The sequence below is a fragment of the Phocoena sinus genome, chromosome 11, assembly GCF_008692025.1.
Source record: "Phocoena sinus isolate mPhoSin1 chromosome 11, mPhoSin1.pri, whole genome shotgun sequence".
NCBI classification, from domain to species: Eukaryota; Metazoa; Chordata; class Mammalia; order Artiodactyla; family Phocoenidae; genus Phocoena; species Phocoena sinus.
The window spans coordinates 44783013-44801813 of record NC_045773.1 but is presented as its reverse complement, the minus strand read 5'-3'; the positions used below and the strand labels follow the sequence as shown (position 1 = coordinate 44801813).

The 18801-nt window shown below is 41.0% G+C and overlaps 1 protein-coding gene across 7 annotated transcripts in view; it reads left to right on the top strand.

Annotated features, from left to right (window-relative positions):
* ULK4 (unc-51 like kinase 4) overlaps positions 1–18801 on the top strand; it is a 530371-nt gene that overhangs the window by 274506 nt on the left and 237064 nt on the right. For all 7 annotated transcript variants that reach the window (XR_004352053.1, XR_004352054.1, XR_004352055.1 and 4 more), the window contains one exon: positions 9741–9846. Coding sequence is in view for 4 of the 7 variants with exons in the window: in XM_032647445.1 (XP_032503336.1) it covers positions 9741–9846 (106 nt within the window). In the remaining 3 variants the exon portion in view is untranslated. The remainder of the gene's footprint in view (positions 1–9740; positions 9847–18801) is intronic.

Here is an 18801-nt window from a genome sequence, read left to right as displayed (position 1 = left end):
AGGGCAGTGGCCGTGGGGTTGGAGAGCAGACGACAGATTCAGGAGGGGCTCGGGGAGAACCAGGGGACTGTCGTGGCTGTTTGGATGTGGGAGATGGGAATAGAGACAGTAGTCCCGGGTGATTCCAAGATTTATGACTGGGTAGCTGGGCAGATTGGAGGGTCATTCATTGAATTGGAAAATGGAAAAGGAGAAAGTGTGAGGGGAAAGGAGCTGAGTTCAGTTTAGGTTCCACTGAGTTTGAGCTGCCTGTGGGACAGCCTGATGAAAAATCAATAACATGAAAGTGTCCTCTTCTGCACGCATGTACTCATGTGGTTTGGGTGCTCTGAAGGCTCGATTCTGCAGGCTCCAGATCTCTAGCATTCTGGGCACGCAGGAGAACGTATGAAAAGGAGAGTGGGTGGACACCCCACTACGTCCTGGGGCAGCACATCTGTACCAAGTGCAAGTATATGTGCAGTACAGGGGCAGCTTGCAGAACAACGTAAGTGTTTCCCCCTGAAAGGTGATGTGAATGTGTGTTGAATGGGATATGCTGTGTGTTATTTCTAAGAGATCATGGATGTCACCTGTGCATCACTTGTGTGTGCTTCTGCTTTTCGGTCTCTCGGTGCTCTCTCTGACCTTGTAGGATCGGTTCTTGTCTTCTAACGTGTTGTCTTTTGAATCCCGACCCACACCAAGGGCGGAAGAGAGTTGCCACAGTTCACTGTTATTTTTGATCGTTAAAGGTATCTCCTACCTGGACTGTTCAGACCCCAGCCCCACTTTTTCATCTGGACATCTGGAGTCTTCTAGTGCCGTTTCCATCGTCAGATATTAGCATCAAGTATAACGCTCCGTCTACAGTGAAAGCACTTTGGGAAGGCTGATCGTTTTTTAGCGGTGTTTCCTTGCTGTGCCCTTGGTGTTGCAGAGCTGTCCTCTTCAAGCACTGAAGCAATTAGTTTCGAGAAGGCTGATTCTTCAGGGTCCAGTGCTCTCCTGCCTTTCATTTGCTGAAGCTGTACATTTTAATGAAGTTGTTTCATCTATGTTGCCAAACACTAGAATTTTGTGGCTTCCATTCTAATTATCTCTACTGGCAAATGCTATGTTTTATTAGAACTCTCAAGTGCCCTGTTTGTTAAATGTCCGTACACTGTGGCGTTGGGCACACAAATTAGGTCAGCCTTGCTTATTGGGCTATGGATGAAGGAGTTAAAGATTTTTGTCATAATCTTAAAGTGCAGTAGGATCGCCTTGGGTGTCTTTGTAGGATAGCAGTGATGGCTTCTCCTGTGAGCTCAGCTTTCTTTCTCACCCATCAAGCCTACACTGACACTGAGCGTCTCAATCCTGTGGCTGGTGACTGTGGGGCCAGTATGTAATTTCATCCTTGGGGGTAGTATGCCCATTCTTCCCTTTCCTTAGTTGCCTAATACCCACATCTTGCTTCCCGGGTTGCATGTCTTACAGCAAATGATCTGTATTAAGGGCTCTTGTGAAGCCAGGAGTTCCCAGTGGTGGTGACACAGGGCTGGTCACATTGTAGCCGAAGACGGAGGGCAACATTACAGTAGTGCCCCCAAATCAATATGTCTGTGCCGCTTTCCACCCCTGCCTCTGGATTCTTTTAAGTCCGTGGGTCCTCAGGTGATGTTGGCTAACCTGGGGTGTGCTGACTGGTGACCCTGACACCCCACCCTCCGCTCTCCTGCTCCATTAATGTGGTCAGCAGGCAACGTCGCTTGGTGATTAGGGACCCCTGCCATCCTACAGACTGGATCCCAGCTTCACAGTCGAGGAGCTGGGTGATCCTTGGCAAGTGACACTTCATCTCGCTAACCTCAATGTCCTTATCTGTGAAGAGGGGAGAACTGTAATGACTTCAGGGTTTTGGTGAGGATTAAACGAGATAGAATGCTTGGGGTAGAGGCCATGGCACATAGTACCTTATCAGTATATTGTCAGTGCTGCCTTGTCCTGGCTGGGGCCCACGTGGCTGCTCTTCCTCAATCAGCACAGAAGGTGCTGGTGCCTGGGCCCCAGACCCTGTGCCAGAGACCCTGTTGCAGGTCATTAAAAGCTTCCTTCTCTCCTCACACCACTTTTCTTCCATGTGTTGGGGTGCCAGTGGTGTGGACCCCTTTCTTTATTAGTGAGCCATGGGGATTTAAAAAAAAAAAAAAAAAAAGACACCAGGATTTTACCTAGGCTTCTGTTACAGTCCTTTCACCCTGGGGCTCAGGTAGACTTTTTAGGGAGAGGGGTTGTCTTAGAGGAACATCTAATGAAGACACAGCCTTTAATCAGCATCTTCCCTTCCCTCCCCTCCAGCTCTGACCCAATGTCTTTGAATCAAGCTTGTGGTTCCCTTTCCTCTTTACATCAGTCTTCCGGGGGCCCAGGAAGAACCCTCGTCCCACATGTTTACCCTGGTGGTTTCTCCCTTCGTATAATTCTCTACTCTGACTTTGAAAGTAAATATGATGTTTTTCAAAGCATAATTTATGCCCTGTGGGCTATGAATATGGTTGTGAACAGCAAGAACAAATCTTAATAAAGTTGCTAAGAGAAATGAAATAACTCAGTTTGATAGAAAATAATAGAAGTATGCTTAATTCACATGTATACCTTCTCAACTATTCTTCGCCTGTCTTTAGCATTCTTTCTGGGGGCAGTTATGATCTAGGCCACAGCAATAACTGTCTAGGTTCCCCCTAGAGAACCATGTTGTCATCTTGAGCAGGAACAGTGACTCTGTTCCACGGTCTCCCTCCCTCATACTAGGTAGGAAACATTTATACCTACAAGAAAGAAGAGGAAGTAAGTACAATTTTATAATATAATTTTAATAATGCCCCTACTTTATTTAGAACAAAGTTCAGTCTATGAATGGTCTGAAAATCAACAACAAAGAAACTAAAGCACAACAGTGCTCTGAATAATGGCTGGAATAGAAAAGGAATCATGCCTCCCAGTCTGGTTGTGGGATTATTGGTCTCTATTCTCTGCATCAACTATGGTGCCCTGAGTGTTTCCAGTGATAAGGTTAGTGGGGGCTTTTGATAGAGTGTACCTTTATGCCCCTCTGCGGATTGAGTAGTGGGGCTGGCAGAGCCCTTCCTTCTGCAGTGATTCTGGAAACCCCAGGCCAGGAGTCTCAGGACCTGGTTGGCTGGGGTACGGTCATGGGTTCTTAGTGTTCGGGGATAACGGAGGTTTGGAAACTTGGCTTTTGTACTTAAGGGAAATGCCTACATCAACAGGTGGCTGTCGCTCTGTGAGCACAAGGAAAAACCAAAGTATTGGCTTTGCAATGAGCCAGAAATACTGCCAAGAGCGCAGAAAAGGTGCATTTAATCCTAAAAACATGTATATGGAAGGAACAATGGATTTATCTCCAGTAAAACTGACCTATATTTGCCGACAGACTGGCCTTTGAACCAGGAGTGGTATGTGTTATTTTACCAAATGGGACCAAAAGAAGAGATTTGTCAGTGTCTTTATTCTTCACGAGAACAGGTTTCCTATGTATCGTTAGTTACTTTGTCATGAGTAACATGTCACGTCATCTTCGTGCTTATTAATCACCCTTTCCTTCCAACCAACTGTACGAATACTTAGATGAAATTGGTGGCAGCCCGTTGCTTCCACATTAATATTCTTAAGCTGGTGTCAGTGAATTTTATATGGTTGAGGCTGTTCAGTTTGGCTTCTCCGTATCTATCCATTGCCCTTTTTGAGCAGAATGAAGGTGTTTTTATTAAGCTTGGATGCCAATGAGAGTTATTTTACGGTGACCACAATGCAAGGCACTGTCAGCATGTCGGGGAATGGCAGACGTGGCGCTGGACGGGCTCGGCTGTCCCCCGGGCCCGGCTGCCAGCCCCGCAGCTAGTAAGTCTTCTGTTTAGGCTCGTCTGATGTCTTTCCCTCACTTATACGTTCAATGACCTTGTGTGTATCTATCTGTAAAGGTAAAACAGAGAAACTCACAGCCTAATAGCATCAAACATTAACATCCACTCTTAAGCCTGTGTTTCTAAAGAATATAAATTTTCAGCCAGTGGTATTTGGAAAGCAGACCTTTTTGGCTTGTATTAAAGATATAGATGGTAAGACTCATGAAATCAAGTGGCTCCTGTTGGTGGGATGTACATGTCTGTTAACTGCAGTTTCAGAGCCTGATGCCGTGTTGGTATTTTGGTGCGCTTTGGAAGCCATGTGTTCATCAGGGGAGTCCCGGTGTCTCTGCTGCACGTCCTCACTCTGAGACCTGGGCTAGTGGAGCCTTTACCGTCTAGACCATCACTGGTCTTAAGGGCAGAGGAAAGACAGGACGGCGAAGCCTTCTCTGACCCTTAAAGCGTCTGCCCAGTTGAGTCTATTGGCCAAAGTAAGTCCAGTTATGGGCATCTCGAATTATGAGGGGGCAGGGAAGTGCCATCCTCCTGCATATGTAGGAGGGGGAAGTGGGAAATCGTGTACATTTGTAATGACTAACTCGAAGTCACAAATGTAGATTCTTGAGTAAAACGGAAAGCTGGTTCCTTGAAAAGGCCAATAAAATAGGCAAGGCTTTGGTGAGTCAGACCAATAAGAAAGCGGGAGGAGACAGGTAAAAGGTGATGTCAGTCGGTTCAGAGAAGACAGGTGAAGACAGGTGACTGCTGTGTACGATTCTATTACAATACGTTTGGAAACTTGGACATTATAGGTGATTTTCTTGGAAAATGGAAATAAAATTGGGTCAGTGTGTACATTCCTGAGTATAAGATGTTTTTCAAAAAAATATTTAAAGATCTACCGGTAAAAATACATTGAGCCCAGTTGCTTTTATTAGTGAGTTCTACCACATCACCCAAAATAGATGTACAATAAGTATTTGTGGAATAAAATGGATGGACAAGGCTAGCGTGAAACTGATGCTAAAATCAGATGAGGATGTCACTCATAGGCCAGTAACATTGAAGAACATTGATTCAACTACCCTAAAACAAACTAGCTAACAGAACCTGGCAGCATAAAGAGTAAATCCAAACCGGCTCAGGCGCTGCCTTCCGAAGGAGGTATGCCTTACGTGCCTTGTTTAAAACTACAGCCTTCCCCCGCGGCACTCCCAAACCACTTTACCCTGTTCTGTTTTCTCCTGTAGTGTGTATCATCTTTAACATACCATGGAATTATTTACTATGTTGTCTTCCCCCTCTGCTTCAAGGTAAACTCCACAGGGCAACCGCAAGGGCAGGGCTGTTTCTTAAAAAAAATTAGTGAAAAAAAATTTTTTTTGGTCTCTTCTATTCACTGACATAAGCCAAGTGCCTAGAACAGTGGGCACTTAGTAAATATGTATTGCAAAAATGAGTTAATTCTAAATGCAATATGGGATCCTGGATTGGATCCCAGAACAGAAAAGGATGTTAGTGGAACATGTGAAATTTGAATAAAGTCTGTAGTTCCACTGTTAGTTTTGTATCAGTGTTAAGTCCCTAGTTTTGCTTCTTATTTTAAAGATTTATTTTATTTATTTTTGGCTGCGTCAAGTCTTAGTTGCAGCACATGGGATCTTCGTTGAGGCATGCGGGCTCTTTTGTTGTGGTGCGCGGGCTTCTCTCTAATTGTGGCATACGGGTTTTCTCTCCCTAGTTGCGGCATGCAGGTTCCAGAGCGTGCAGGCTCGGTAGTTTTCCAGCACGCAGGGTCTCTACTTGAGGCGCGTGAGCTCAGCAGTTGTGGATCATGGGCTTAGTTGCCCCGCGGCATGTGGGATCTTAGTTCCCTGACCAGGGATTGAACCTGTGTCCCCTGCATTGGAAGGCGGATTCTTTTTTTTTTTTTTTTTTAACGTTTTTATTGGAGTATAATTGCTTTACAATGGTGTGTTAGTTTCTGCTTTATAACAAAGTGAATCAGTTATACATACACTTATATCCCCATATCTCTTCCCTCTTGCGTCTCCGTCCCTCCCACCCTTCTAGCTGGTCACAAAGCACCAAGCTGATTTCCCTGTGCTATGCGACTACTTCCCACTAGCTATCTATTTCACATTTGGTAGTGTATATACGTCCATGCCACTCTCTCACTTTGTCTCAGCTTACCCTTCCCCTTCCCCGTGTCCTCAAGTCCATTCTCTAGTAGGTCTGCATGTTTATTCCCGTCTCGCCCCTAGGTTCTTCATGACCTTTTTTTTTTTTAAGATTCCATATATATGTGTTAGCATACAGTATTTGTTTTTCTTTTTCTGACTTACTTCGCTTTGTATGACAGACTCTAGGTCCATCCACCTCGCTACAAATAACTCAATTTTGTTTCTTTTTATGGCTGCGTAATATTCCATTGTATACATGTGCCACATCTTCTTTATCCATTCATCTGTTGATGGGCACTTAGGTTGCTTCCATGTTCTGGCTATTGTAAATAGAGCTGCAGTGAACGTTGTGGTACATGACTCTTTTTGAATTATCGCTTTCTCAGGGTATATACCCAGTAGTGGGATTGCTGGCTCAAATGGTAGTTCTATTTGTAGTTTTTTAAGGAACCTCCATACTGTTCTCCATAGTGGCTGTATCCATTTACATTCCCACCAACAGTGTATGAGGGTTCCCTTTTCTCCACACCTCTCCAGCATTTGCTGTTTGTAGATTTTTTTTTTTTTTTTTTTTTGTTTGTAGATTTTTTGGTGATGGCCATTCTGACCGGTGTGAGGTGATATCTCATTGTAGTTTTGATTTGCATTTCTCTAATGCTTAATGATGTTGAGCATTCTTTCATGTGTTTGTTGGCAATCTGTATATGTTCAAATTTGGAGAAATGTCTGTTTAGGTCTTCTGCCCATTTTTGGATTGGGTTGTTTGTTTTTTTTGATATTGAGCTGCATGAGCTGCTTGTAAATTTTGGAGATTAATCCTTTGTCAGTTGCTTCATTTGCAAATATTTTCTATCATTCTGAGGCTTGTCTTTTTGTCTTGTTTATGGTTTCCTTTGCTGTGCAAAAGGTTTTACGTTTCATTAGGTCCCATTTGTTTATTTTTGTTTTTATTTCCATTTCTCTGGGAGGTGGGTCAAAAAGGATCTTGCTGTGATTTATGTCATAGAGTGTTCTGCCTATGTTTTCCTCTAAGAGTTTGATAGTGTTTGGCCTTACATTTAGGTCTTTAATCCGTTTTGACTTTATTTTTGTGTATGGTGTTAGGGAGTGTTCTAATTTCATTCTTTTTTTTTTTTTTTTTTTTTTTTGCGGTACGCGGGCCTGTCACTGCTGTGGCCTCTCCCATTGCGGAGCACAGGCTCTGGACGCGCAGGCTCAGCGGCCATGGCTCACGGGCCCAGCCACTCCGCGGCATGTGGGATCTTCCCGGACTGGGGCACGAATCCGTGTCCCCTGCATGGGCAGGCGGACTCTCAACCACTGAGCCACCAGCGAAGCCCTAATTTCATTCTTTTACATGTAGCTGTTCAATTTTCCCAGCACCACTTATTGAAGAGGCTGTCTTTTCTCCATTTTATATTCTTGCCTCCTTTATCAAAGGTGAGGTGACCATATGTGCATGGGTTTATCTCTGGGCTTTCTATCCTGTTCCATTGATCTATATGTCTCTTTTTGTGCCAGTACCATACTGTCTTGATTACCATAACTCTGTTGTATAGTCTGAAGTCCGGGAGCCTGATTCCTCCAGCTCCGTTTTTCTTTCTCAAGATTGCTTTGGCTATTCGGGGTCTTTTGTGTTTCCATACAAATTGTGAAATTTTTTGTTCTCGGTCTGTGAAATATGGAAGGCAGATTCTTTACCACTGGACCACCAGGGAAGTCCCATTTCTGAGTTTTGATCAGTGTACCTTGGTTGGGTATGCTGTTAACATAGGGAACATCTGGGTGAAGTGTATATGGAAACTCCCTACACTGTCTTTGCAACTCTTCTGTAAATCTAAAATTATTTCAAAAGAAAATTTTATTAAAACTAAGTTCAAAGAATTCTAAGATCCTTCAGCATTTAAAAAGTAAAATAAATTTTCCACTCAGATGACACCTTCTCAATGAGTCCCACCCTGACAACACCATGTAAAATGATGGACAGCCTCACTGCTGAACTCCCAACCCTCCTTTCCTGCTCTGCTCTTTTCTTTTTCTACCATAGCACTTGTTATCTTCTAACACGTAGTCCAGTTTGCTTACTTACTGTGCCTGCTTTTTTTTTTTTTTTTTTTTAGTATTTATTTATTTGGCTGCTCCGGGTCTTATTTGTGGCATGCAGAATCTCTAGCTGGGGCACACGGGATCTAGTTCCCTGACCAGAGATCGAACCTGGGCCCACTGCTTTGGGAACACAGAGTCTTAACCACTTGACCACTAGGGAAGTCCCTGTGCCTGTTGTTTGTTGTCTCTTTGCATGAGGACAGGGAACCTTGTTTTGTTCTCTCAGGTGCCTAGAACTGTGCCTAGAACAGGTACATAATAGATCTTCATTAGTTATTTGTTGAGTGACTTAATAAATATGATATAACTTATGTTTAGATAACAGAGCAAACCATGTATTCTGTGTGTGAGTGTGTGTGAGAGAGAAAGGGAGAAAATGAATAGGAAAGGGTCTGGATGGAGTCTACTAAATTGATACACCCATAACCCTTTAGGATAGGACTCGTTATTAACAGAGTGACCAAGGGGCGGGGCCAGGGCTAGTGTGGGACAAGCTAACCGCCTAGAAGCACTCACTTCCAGCAAGTGCTTGCATTGGCACAGTCCTGAGAAGAGAGTGCCTCCATTCTTTCTATACTCTTAAGTTATTTTTTAAATTTTATTTTATTTATTTTTGGCTGCGTTGGGTCTTCGTTGCTGTGCATGGGCTTTCTCTAGTTGCAGCGAGTGGGGGCTACTCTTCATTGAGGTGCACGGGCTTCTCATTTCTGTGGCTTCTCTTGTGGAGCACGGGCTGTAAGCATGGGGGCTTCAGTAGTTGCGGGATGCGGGTTCAGTAGTTGTGGCTCACGGGCTCTAGAGCGCAGGCTCAGTAGTTGTGGTGCACGGACTTAGTTGCTCCGCAGCGTGTGGGATCTTCCCGGACCAGGGCTCGAACCCATGTCCCCTGCATTGGCAGGTGGATTCTCAACCACTGCGCCACCAGGGAAGCCCCAAGTTATTTTTAAGGTCCCTTAAAAGTTACAAAGAAGTTGTCTTTTGTGTCTTTACAATGAGAAATGAAGGCCAAAGTTACTCCCTGCTGTATGATGCAAAGCGTTAGGGAAAGCAAAATTCACTTTTTCAGGTCCCAAGTGTAGTTTATTACACTGAAGCAGTGATGCAGTAAGTCATATCCGACGTAACCAGCAATGTGTAAGACTAAAGAAGGAGAACAGCAGTTTACTCTCCAAACTGCAGCAATATTTCTTTCAGAAGTTTTTCTTCTGTGATCTCAAAATCACTTTCATGTGGTTTCCTAAGTTCCACATACTTGATCTCTGATCTCTCTGACTCCTTTGGTGCCCTTTGAAAGCACGGAGGGCTATGTGGTTGTCCCTCAGTGCGTGGGCAGGGGACCGCACGCAGCAGTGCTGGCGCTGAGCGATTCGTACTGCCTCCCGCTCACCTAACGCACTGATGGGGCCTTGCCACAGAGGGGTCTGCTTCACCCAAGTGCAGAAAGATAATCATTCAACCTTGTAAAAGAATGCAGGGATGGAGGTCGTTTGATCATTTGTCTTTATTACGATGTAATGCTATTTCTGTACTGTTCTGATGGAATGGTGATCTGTTACAGGAACATCAGGCGAACATTCTGGGTAACACCATGCAAAGTGTGGTTGCATTGCTCAACAATCTGGTCACCTGCAAAGATCTGAATATGAAGCTCCTTTATGAACACGGTAAATGCTTCTTAGACTTCATCTTTGATTGTGTTGAATTTTGCCTATTTGTAAGTTTCCTCATTTTACATAGTAGAGAGTCAAGAAGTACTATTTAAAGTCGATCAATCAAAATAGATGTTTAAAGGTGTACAAATAATGATAACATTACCAGCAAAAATGGAAAGTGTCGTTAGATTGTGGTAGATTCTCTGAGTTAATTCATTGCCCTTCATGGCACAAAATCAATACAAACTCCTTACAGATGAGAAACCAAGAAATAGAGTGTAAGCAGAGTATTTAGACTTATTTGTGCCTATCAAAATGAAAGCATATATGGTCAGAAGCACCTTGGAAGATGAGACTGGATGAGTTGAGGGTGGCTTTACGTTGCACTTTATGCATATCTGTAATATTAAAATGAAAAACTTTTTAAGGACTTCATTTTTTTAGAGTAGTTTTAGGGTTAAAACCAAACTGAGAGGGAGGTACAGAGATTTCCCATAAAACCCCTGCGCCATTGTCAACATCACTCACCAAAGTGGTATGTTCTTTACTAAAGATAGACCAATGCTGACATCCTAGTCACTCAAAGTCCTTAGTTTACAATAGGGTTCACTCTTGGTGTTGTACGTTCTATGTGTTTGGACAAATGTATGACATATATCCATCATCACAGTATTACACGGTGTCTTTTCTTTCATTGCCCTAAAAATCCTCTGTGCTCTGCCTCTTCACACCCCTGCCTTCCGCAAACTCTGATCTTTTTATTGTCTCCCGAGTGTTGCCTTTTCCAGAATGTCATAAAGTTAGAATCACACAGTAGGTAGTCTTTTCAGATTGGCTTCTTTCACTTAGTAATGTTTATTTAAGGTTTCTCCATGTCTTTTCATGGTTTGATAGCTCATTTCTTTTTAGCGCTGAATAATTCTCCGTTGTCTGGATGTACCACAGTTTATTAATCCATTCACCTAACAAAGGACATCTTGGTTGCTTCCAGGTTTTGGCAGTTCTGAATAAAGCTGCTGTAAATATCTGTGTGCAGCTTTTTTGTTGTTTTTATTGTTTAACATCTCTATTGGAGTATAATTGCTTTACAGTGGTACGTTAGTTTCTGCTTTATAACAAAGTGAATCAATTATACACATGTTCCCATATCTCTTCCCTCCTGCGTCTCCCTCCCTCCCACCCTCCCTATCCCACCCCTCTAGGTGGTAATAAACCACCTAGCTGATCTCCCTGTGCTACGCAGCTGCTTCTCACTAGCTATCCACTTTACGCTTGGTAGTGTATATATGTCCGTGCCACTCTCTCACCTTGTCACAACCTCCCCCTCCCCCTCCCCATATCCTCATGTCCGTGCTCTAGTAGGTCTGTGTCTTTATTCCCGTCTTACCCCTATGTTCTTCATGACCTTTTTTTTTTTTTTCCTTAGATTCCATATATATGTGTTAGCATACGGTATTTGTTTTTCTCTTTGACTTACTTCGCTCTGTATGACAGACTCTAGGTCCACGTGGACTTAAGTTTTGAACTCCTTTAGGTAAATACCAAGAAGTGCAATTGCTAATCATACACTAACTGTTCGATTTTGTAAGGAACTGCTAAATTGTCTTCCAAAGTGGCTGTACCGTTTTGCATTCCCACAGAGAGTGAGAGGTCCTGTTCCTCAGCACCCTTGCCAGCAGTTTGTGTTGTCAGTATTATGGATTTTGGACATGGTGGTAGGTGTGCAGTGGTAGCTCATTGTTTTAATTTGCCTTTCCCTGATGGCATATGATGTGGAGCATTTTCTCATATTCTTGTTTTCCATCTGTATATTTTCTCTGGTGATCTCTGCTAAGATCTTTAACCTAATTTTTAATTGGGTTATTTGTTTTCTTACTGTTGGGTTTCAGGAATTCTTTGTATATTTTGAACAAGTATCCTTTATCAGATCCGTCTTTTGCAAATATTTTCACCCAGTTTTGTGGCTTGTCTTCTGATTCTCTTGGTATTGTCTTCTGCAGAGCAGAAGTTTTCAATTTTAATTAAGTCCAACTTATCAGTTATTTCTGTTATGAATTTTGTCTGTGGTGTTGTATCTCAAAAGTCATCACTATACCCGATGTCATCTTGTTATGTTATCCTCTAGGAGTTTTATAGTTTTGAATTTTTTACAATTAGGTCTGATCCATTTTGAGTTAATTTTTGTGAAAGGTATAAGGTAGGTTTTGTGTGTGTGTGTGTGTTAATTTTTGTGAAAGGTATAAGGTAGGTTTTGTGTGTGTGTATGTGTATGTTGCTGTCTAGTTCCAGCACCATTTGTTGAAGGGACTGTCTTTGCTCCATTGTATTGCCTTTACTCTTTTGCCAAAGGTCTTTTAACTACATTTATGTGAGTCTGTTTCAGGGCTGTCTGTTCTGTTCCATTAATCTATTTGCTTATTCTTTCACCAGTACCACACTGTCTTTGATGTCTGTAGCTTTATAGTAAGTCTTGAAGTCGGGTAGCGTCAGTCCTTCAACTTTGTTCTTCTCCTCAATATTGTGTTGGCTGTTCTGGGTCTTTGCCTTTTCATATAATCTTTAGAATCAGTTTGTTGATACTAATAAAATAACTTGCTTGGACTTTGACTGGGATTGCATTGATTCTATAGATCAAGTTGGGAATATTGTTGCATTTTAAACATAATGTCTACTACTTTTATATTAATAAAATCTTTCATTTGAATGTTCATAAAAATAAGACTTGAATGAGATCAGTCAGTGGATAAGATCATTAAGTCCCTGTTCTGATTTTTTCCCCCAAGAATTTAGAGTTTTGTTTCTATGTTGTCATTATATTTAAATGTTGGCAGTATTTTTTTCCTCCCCTAACCCTAAGAAAAATGTACATTCCCAGCAGTAGTAAATATTGCCAACAGTTGAGGGATTCGAGTGCATAGAAATATTTATTCTTTTATACAGCAGCATCCTATTCTGTTTTATGAGTATGTCAGAATAGACCAGTACTCTAATGGATATGGGTAATGTCCAACCTTTTGCTATTACAGATAGTTCTGCAATGAATAACCTTATGCATGCATACCTTCACACGGGAGCAGGGCTATCTATAGGGTAGATTCCTGGGGTTAGAATAGCTGGATCAAGGGGTATATGCCTCTGTAATTTCCATAGATATTGACAAGGTGTTGTAAGTAACATGCCAATTTGTACTTCCATCAAGTCACATGAGATTGGTTGTCTTGGGACCTAAGAGTATGTTATGTTTTCCCATTCGTTTGACTTTGTTTCTTTATAGTTTTCCTTATATAGGCCATATGCATTTCTTGCTGTTTATTTCTTCCCAGGTTTCTTCCCATCCTTTTTTGCTTGCTGTTAGAAATAAGGAATTTTCTGCCAATATAGTTTTCAGTTATTTTTTTTAGTATGTGTTTTTGATTTCTATTTATTCACTTTGTTCCTAGGTTAATTCTCTTATTACTTTCCATAGTAATGGTTTCTAAATGATTCTGTTTACTTTCTGGTTATATAATAATAACCATTAGTAACCATCTTCCTTTTCAACTTTTATAGTTCTATTTTTTCTTTCTTGTCCAACTACAAGATTCAAAGAGAATGAGATAGAGGATACCTTGGTATTACCTCAGAATCCTTTGTTCCGTTTAAGAAGTACCTATCTATTTAAATTTTATCTTCTGTAATCAAGAATAAATAATGACTTTTGTCAAATGCTTTCTTGGCATCTCTGGAAATGAGCAAATGATTTTTCCTTGGATCTATTCATGTAACAGATTATATTTAATAGATTACCTAATATTAAATCATCCTAGCATTTGAGTCAGTAACCACACTTAATTGTGATATAATATTCTTTAATTGTGCTACTTAAATTCTTTGTTAATCTGTTATTCAGGATTTTCCATTGCTACTTATAAGTAGGATTGTTGTCTTTAGTTTCGTTTCCTGTTTCTTTCTTTCTTTTTTTTTTTTTGCATGTGGGATCTTCCCGGATTGGGGCACGAACCCGCGTCCCCTGCATTAGCAGGCGGACTCTCAACCACTGCGCCACCAGGGAAGCCCCTGTTTCTTTCTTTTTTAAAAATACTGTTTTTTGCTAGATTTTGGTGTCATTGCTGTGTTCCTTCTTCTTTTTTTTTTTTAAAGGAAGTTTTCTCTCTTCTTTTGAACTGAATTGAGATAGCAGAAATTATGCAGTGATAGGAGATGTAGGAATTCCATCCTAGCCAGTGGAGAAACCTTGCTATGCACCTAAGTAAAGTTACACCAGCCTGAAACTAAAGGCTACTCTAGACCTGCCATAGAGTTTCAACCATGTCCTAGGACTAAGGATTAAACCACTGTAGACCTTTCCTAACAAATAATAAAATTAATCCCTTAGGATCAAAAGATTCACAAGGAATTTAACTGCCTGCTAGAACAAAATACCACTTAAGAGATGACAATATAACCCACACTCTCTACAACATATTATCCGCAGTGACAAGTATACAGCCAAAACTTAATATACATGAAAAAGAAGCTAGAAAATGTGGCCCATGATGATGATATAATGATGATGATAATAATAATTATAATAATAATAATAAAATGTCAGTTCAAACAAAGCCCAAGATAACCCAGATGTTGGAATTACCGATCAGGCGCTTTTTTCCTATCTGTTAAAAATGTTTATTAGCAAATAACAGAGAGGTAAGATAACCCTAGCACCCAACTGATGCTCTCTTGACAATCACGAGATTTGAAAGGAGAGTAATGCTCTCACTTTATTATTCAAGGTGATTTCATGTGGTCTTGGCATTCTTGTACTTCCTAAAATCATCCCAAATTCTGAGAAACTCAAAACCAGGAATCTGTACCAGTTTTCATGTGTTGCACTTTTTTTTTTTTTTTTTTTTTGGATAGAGTTTTTTCCAGCTTTTTAAAGATGTAGCCGAACTACAACAATGTGTAAGTTGAAGGTATACAAGGTGATGATTTGGTAGGTGTATATATTGTGAAATGGTAGATCAGGCTTTTAAACAGCTATTATAAATATATCCAAGGCCAAAGAGAAAAGAGGTAGGGAATTTCATCAGAGAAATGGAATCTATGAAAAACTAGAGCCAAGTAGAAGTCTAGAACCAAAAAGTATAATATCTGAAATGAAAACTTCCCTGGAGTTTAGATTAAAAACTGCAGAAGAAACAGTAACTAAACTTGAAAGATTAGTAAAGTTTTCCCATTTGAAGAACAAAGAGAAAGATTTTTAAAAAATGAAAGAACGTCAGTGACCTGCAGGACAGTAATCAAGCATTCTAACATATGTGTAATTGGAATCCCAGAAACAGAAGAGGGATAATGGGGCAGAAAAAGAATTTAAATAAATAATGGCCAAAGTATTCCCACATTCGGTGAAAATATTTGCTTATAGATCCAAGAAGCTAAGAAAACCCTTAGCAAGACTGAAAAACAGAAACTACCTAAGCACACAATATCCAAACTTCTGAAAATTGAAGATAAAAGTTTTGAAAGTGTTCAGAGAAAAATGACGCATCAAGGAGGTCAGCAATACAAATGATGGCTGATCTCTTGTCAGAAGCAGTAGAGGCCAGAAGAGCAGAAAAATACCTTGAGTGTTGACATAATAAAAGCTGCCAACCTAGATTTTTATATTCAGTGAAAATATCCTTTCAAAGTGAAGGTGAAATATGGACATTTCAGATAAATGAAAGGAAGGGGAATTTTCTGCCTAATGGTAAGTGTTAAATTGACTTTTCAAGATACAGGGAAGTGATACCAGATGAAAACTGAAACTCAGATCTGCAGAAAGAAATAAAATATACAAGGCAGGGCTTAACTAGAAAAGAATATCTTTTTTTTCCCTCTTCTCTGAAATTCTTTAACAGAAAACTTGCTAGGCAGGCTCCCAGAATGGGTACATTGATGACCCCCATAAACCTATCTTGCCATGAAAGTAACAAAAACACTGGAAAAAAAAGTTTGGTAGTAAACTTTGTGAGCTCTGGAAATTACCAAATTACTATAGGCTTGCAACAATGTAAGGAATGTTTATTCAAGAAAAACTGATGAGTCTCTATAAGAAGAGGAGAAGGCTCTCTGGCTGGAGCTGTAAACTGCCTAAATGTTGAAGGCATTCTCCAACACACACGCAGCCCCTTGGCAAAGGTGGAAGACTTACTGATTCAAGGCATTTAAGGAAATCTCTGGCCTGTCTTTAGCTGGGTGCTGAGCTAAATGACACAGACTTCTGTGGCTTGACACTACAGGTAATACAGACTTAAAGAATTAGCACAGGAAAGTCACTGAACTAACTACAACAAAACAGCAGTAACTGAAAACCGTTGGTGTAGGGGGGGGGGGTCTGATTTCCAAAGTTTACATATTATATGATCTAAGATATCCAGTTTTAATCAACAATTACAAAGCATGCTCAAAAAAATAAAAAATAGGAAGGTATGGCCCATATACAGGAAAAATGCAGTCAGTAAAACTATTTCAGAGGAGATCCATATGTTGGATTAACTAGACAAAGATTTTAAATCAGCTGTTATCAATACATGCAAAGAACTATATAGGAAACCACGTCTAAAGATTTAAAGGGTAAGCGTGAAAATGATGTCTGTACAAGTTGAGAATATCAATAAAGAGATAACATTATAAAAAAGAATCAAATGGAAATTCTGAAGTTGAACAGTATAATAATTGAGATGAATAATTCACGAGAGGTTCTCAACAGTAGATATGAAATGGCAGAAGAAGGAATCAGCTAATTTGCAGCTAGGTACGTCATTACTACTGACCTTATAGAAATAAGAAGGATTATAAGGGAATACTATAAACTAACTATATCCCAGTAAATTAGATAACTTAGATGAAATTTCTAGAAAGGCAAACTATTAAAATTGTTTAAACTATTAAAACATCTGAATCATTGTTCCTTTTCCATAAGAATGACCCGTATTTATAGCTTAGTAGGTTTTTCAGCCTGATTCCTGTGCATAGAAGTTAGGGGGCCCCAATACCTCTTTTCATTCTGAAAATGAATTATCCCTGTCCTTTTTAATCCAAGCTGGTGGTTCTTCTGACGTTATAATTCTAGCAAAAACTTTGTTAGTTTCCTGTAAATCTTATTGAAGTTTATTCCATTAAACAAAAAGCCTACCCATGAATCCTTCAAAATATTCTCCTCTCTAAGTTGGGCTGAGAATCAGGATACTGTGGAATAATGCCTGTAAGATTCTTAGTAGCCCTATTGGCCAGCTGAGAGAGTGGATGAGGAGTCAGGTGTCTGAAATTGAGATTCCAGTGGTTGCAGCTACTAGCCCATGAAAGCATGGGATTGCATGGCTGAGGCAGGATAAAGGAAAAAATCCTAGAAGACAGAATCTTAGGGAATTGAGAGGTCAGGCATGGAAAGATTGTCTATGATGATGGAAGGCATCTACTGAAATTCCGTGTTCAGAGGACTGTTAGATTTGGAGCACCGGAAGAAGCACAGGCGGATTTAACACGAAGCTTAAGTGGCAAGGGCCCTCATTTATGCAGGGACAGTTTACATTCGTAGTTTTTTTTTCTTCTTACAGCCTATCCCCACTCCCCAACTGGATAAGCTTCAGTTCTCATAATATCTAGCCCCTTGCCGTGTTTTGTGGAGTGGAGTGGACATCACAAAAATAATTATGGCAAGAGTAGTGTTAGTGTAACGTTGAACTCAGAGAATAAGGGGGCAGGGGTGATCTAGTGGTCTGAGGATGATGGCAGTTGGAGGAGGGGAAGTAGGTGGGACAGACTTTTGATCTGAGATTCAGTACATTATAGCCTGCCAGCTGGCTGCTTACTTTTACAAATAAATTTTTGTTGAAATATAGATATGTCCATTCATTTGCATGTTGTCTACGGTTGGCTTTGTCGTATAATAGCAGCGTTGAGTAGTTGAGACAAAGACTAAAATATTTTCCTCAGGGCCTTTTAAGAAAAAGTTTGCCAACATCTGGTCTAGAAGCAGCAATAGGGTGCGAGGCGACACCACCAAGGCCCAGTGTTAAATGCGGACAGAGCGGACAAAGAAGTATCCATCACTTGAAGGTCCTGCTGAGGAGACAAGGCTCTAAAAGGGGCAGGTTTCAGGTAGAGTAGGAAGATAAAAGGTACATATAGACGAGAAGAGGATGATTTGAGGGATTTAGCTGATAACTGACTATGAGCTCCAAATATCACAGTGGAAGGGGTTCAGAGGTTGGGCAGGGATGGGATGTGGCCTCTGAAAGGAGATGCTCAAATCCTCTTGCTGTTTATACTATTTGTGGGTGACTGGGAGTCCTGAGCTTCTTGTGACAGCATGAGTAGGGACAGAGGGCATGTTGAGTCCAGGTGGTCTTAAGGCTGAGAAGGGTGGTCAGGCTGCAAGTGTGGTGGGGTGAGGAAGGGTAGTGGGATTCCAGGAGTACACCGAGGTTGGGATCTCCTTCCTGGCCCTTGCTAGGGGAGGTTAGAGGGGAGGAGAGGCGAGGCCCTTGTGGCTGCAGAAAGTCTGATTTCACTCTCCAGAGATAACACCAGGTCTGGCTTTCCGTTATACTCTGCTGCTTTCCAGACTCTTTGGCTACTAAATGTGTGGGCTGATTTTTCCAAAGTTGGGTAAAAGAGCTGTTGGGTGTTTGCCAACCCAGAGTGTATTAAGATTTCAGTGGAGCATGGCCACATGAATGGGCTTGAATGTATGTGGTTGGCTTGAATGAAGTCTTCTTGTTAATTTTTATTTTGGATCAATTCTGGCTCAGTCTTTGGTTTATGTATTCATTACTTGTCATACAGAATTAAATTCCCTCTTCCAAACATAGTTAACTTGTAACATTAATACCTTAAAAAATCACCCCAATATAAGTGAGCTGTACTGCAGATGGAGTAGAAATGATTATTCCTGCCTTGAGGTGCTTCATTACGGAGCTGTATTAGGCCAGTGTCAAACTG